The sequence below is a fragment of the Arachis ipaensis genome, chromosome B08 (genome assembly GCF_000816755.2).
Source record: "Arachis ipaensis cultivar K30076 chromosome B08, Araip1.1, whole genome shotgun sequence".
Taxonomy (NCBI): Eukaryota; Viridiplantae; Streptophyta; class Magnoliopsida; order Fabales; family Fabaceae; genus Arachis; species Arachis ipaensis.
Genome location: NC_029792.2, coordinates 126,951,464 through 126,954,575, shown reverse-complemented (window position 1 = coordinate 126,954,575; position 3,112 = coordinate 126,951,464). Strand labels below are relative to the sequence as shown.

Genomic DNA, 3,112 nt, shown 5'->3' with positions numbered 1-3,112 from the left:
ACATCTCCCTCCCTAATCTCCGAAGAACAAAGAATAGCCACCAAAATCCAATGGTCCAAAAGTGAAATTGTTAGGTAGGTGTGAATTGTGTTAAATGCTGAGTTTTCACTACAAAAAATGAACATATGCTTTGGTCCCATGATCTCATTAGGCACTAGTCCTCCACCACATTTTCCCAGAAAAAAAGGTTCAACTTTTTTTCTCCCCCTCTTCTTCCAATTCCCAATAATTCTTAATGGTCAAAAGAATCAAAATGGCTTTTGTGGGAACAAGAATGTGTCTTGGAAAGACATGAGCTGATTCATTTGGAACTGATTTCCAAAAAGGTCATCATCATTCATTGGGAGGCTATTATCATAGTTGTTGAGCTGAAAATCAAAGGTATCAAACAGCTGCATATCTAGCTCATTGCTCCACTTTGGGTTGCTCTCCACCTCCTTGTCGCAGGTGGCGTCCGGCGAAACCGCGTGATCCGAGCAGCTAGAGTCCGTGTGCAGCCTTGGAACGGAATCTGATGTGTCCATGTACAATTGGTGCTCATTGTTGGAGAAATTGTGGATAATCTTTGGCTTTGTCTCATGCTCATGATCATGATCATAGTGAAGTATCTCCCCTGGTGAAAACTTTGGTAGTTTCTGTTCCAACCCTGTTGTGGCAGAGTTGAATTTCTCAATCTTCCCTTTCTTGTTGTAGATTCGACACAACACCCAATCATCAAGCTGCACCAAAACATATTCCAATCAGATCATACTAAAAGAAAAGTTGATTCTCATCAACAGTACTTCAAAAATCTTGCATCACAAATACTTTGATCAAATGATATTATAAATAACCAGACTAGATGCACACAAAATATTCCCCAAATGAACCACCCATATAGAATAAAAAAAAATTAAAAGAATGTGTTAATTGGATCCAATAAAAACTAAAAAACAGTTATGCTCAAATTATTTTTAAAAAATAATTCTAATACTAAGAATTTAAATATCAACCTCTCTCCACAACCAATTTTTGTAATCAAAAACCTTAATTATTATTATTATTATTATTAAATAAAATAAATTAGGGTAAAAAAAAGGTTTGAAGAGAAGGTTCTAGTAGTTAATACCCTCAAGTTGTTGTTGTTGAGTTTGTTGGCGGCGGATCTGTCAACATTGGCGAGACGGTACTCATGCATAATCCAATTAGTCTTCACTCCTTTCGGGGCCTTTCCGGCGTAGAACACTAGCGCTTTCTTTATCCCTAGCGCCTTCGGCTTCCCTATCGGCTTGTCCGCCCCGGTCGCCTTCCAGTACCCGCTCCCAGCCGCCCGGTTCGGCCGGGATCCGTTCGGATATTTCCTATCCCTCGGCGAAAAGAAGTACCACTCCTTCTCTCCGTACAACGCCATCTCTGCAATCAATAAATAAGTCAAACTCGAATTCTTACGAATAAATATCCACTGAAAACAGAAATCGAGCGTTTAAGTACCTGGAAGCTGCCACGGATCGAACTTGTACAAATCGATTTCCTTAATTATTGGAGCAGCAATTGATTGCTTTGCGCATTTCTTGCAGAGATAGTGGTTCACCAATTCCTCGTCGCTCGGGTGAAACCTGAACCCTGGCGGTAACTCTAATCCACCTTGCATTATTCCTCCTTCTTCTTCTTGTTCTTGATTTCTCGAGAAGCTTCAACTCTAGCTGAAATTGAATGAATTGAATTGAACCGAACCGAACCGAATCGAATCTCTGTGTGTGTGCTGGTGGTGGTGAATGATGCTGAATTTCGAGTTGAAACGTATGAGAGAGTCACGAGAGGGGAGTTATATAACCGCGTGAAGGAACAAGAGAGAGGAATTTAGACACGTGCGTGATAAGTAGTGAAAACGTGGTGAAGGTGGCATTGTTCGAGCGTTTATTAGTAGGCTATACCTACACCTCAGCCTCCTCTTTTCTCATGCTGACTGCTACTGCCACGTGGCGACGCATTACTGGATGGTCGACACGTGTGGCGGTTCCACTTCTTGATTCTGTCATTGCTTGCGTCACCAAAACCTTTCTCTCGTTTTTTCCCTACCATTTTATTTTCTAGTAATATTTTTTTTTATGTCAAAGATCAAAGTGTCGGCTTAGTATTTTTCTATTTGGAGGGGGGGACATGGTTGACCGTCGTTGTGTGCTTCTGGTCTTGTGCATGCATGAGACTTGAGACACCATAACCATGAAAAATGGTAGTTACACTCATCCTTTATCAAATGTTCTAACGGATCATCATAATCCTATGCTTTAACGCCCAAAAAATTATTCATAATTCTGTAATTTTAATATCAAAATGTAAATGTACTAATAAATTATTTATGGAAAATTCTAAAAGCCAGCAACTTTGTTAAATTCTGACCAACATGTAACCAGAAAAAAAAATGAGTCATTGGATGAAATGTTATACCAATCTCATACTATTAAAACCATCATTGATAGCTATTTGATTGCTACAAATCACAAAAGTTGCTGGCTCCTTAACATTCCTTATTATTTATTATAGTTTTAAACTATGATGATCTCTTTTTTTTTTTTTACTAAAAATAGGAGATTCGAACCCACAACCTCTTAATTGAGTATAGAAAGACTATGTCATTTGAACTATAATTCATTGGCTATAATGATCTCCTTTTGCGGTTAAACTTTTGTTAGATTTTAATCATTTTTTAATACTATACTAGGTATCCCCCTTTGATATCTATAGTCAAGCTCATTCAAAAGCATACTAGCTAGTCATGGAAGAAGAAAAAAAATTTTTTGGTTGATTCAATAACTTTTTCCTTTAAAAACAATTAGCTAAAATTTTTTTACTGAAAGCTATAGATTTGATTGTAAAATTCAGATATAGGGTGACATACAGTAGTGATTGGGATTAAATGTGAGTAATATTAAAAAATAAGAAGTGCCATGTTTAATTAAAAGTGTGTGTATTATAATGTTTACAGTATAATCATCAAATATTTACAGCTTAAAAATATACGTTATTAACTAGTACAATTATCAAGTATACAACAAAAATTAAGTTTATAAAAGAATTGATATTTTTTTAATAAAACAGTTATAATATATATGAAATATTTTATTCAATCAGA

At 36.4% G+C, this 3,112-nt stretch overlaps 1 protein-coding gene across 1 annotated transcript; it reads right to left on the bottom strand.

Moving 5' to 3' along the window:
• LOC107613645 (NAC domain-containing protein 2) lies at positions 1-1,818 on the bottom strand. Its single transcript, XM_016315738.2, has 3 exons — positions 1,471-1,818; positions 1,109-1,392; positions 1-719 (listed from the first exon to the last, which is right to left on the bottom strand). Exons 1-3 carry the CDS (start codon positions 1,628-1,630, stop codon positions 249-251), a joined length of 915 nt encoding a protein of 304 aa, XP_016171224.1. The 5' UTR covers positions 1,631-1,818; the 3' UTR covers positions 1-248.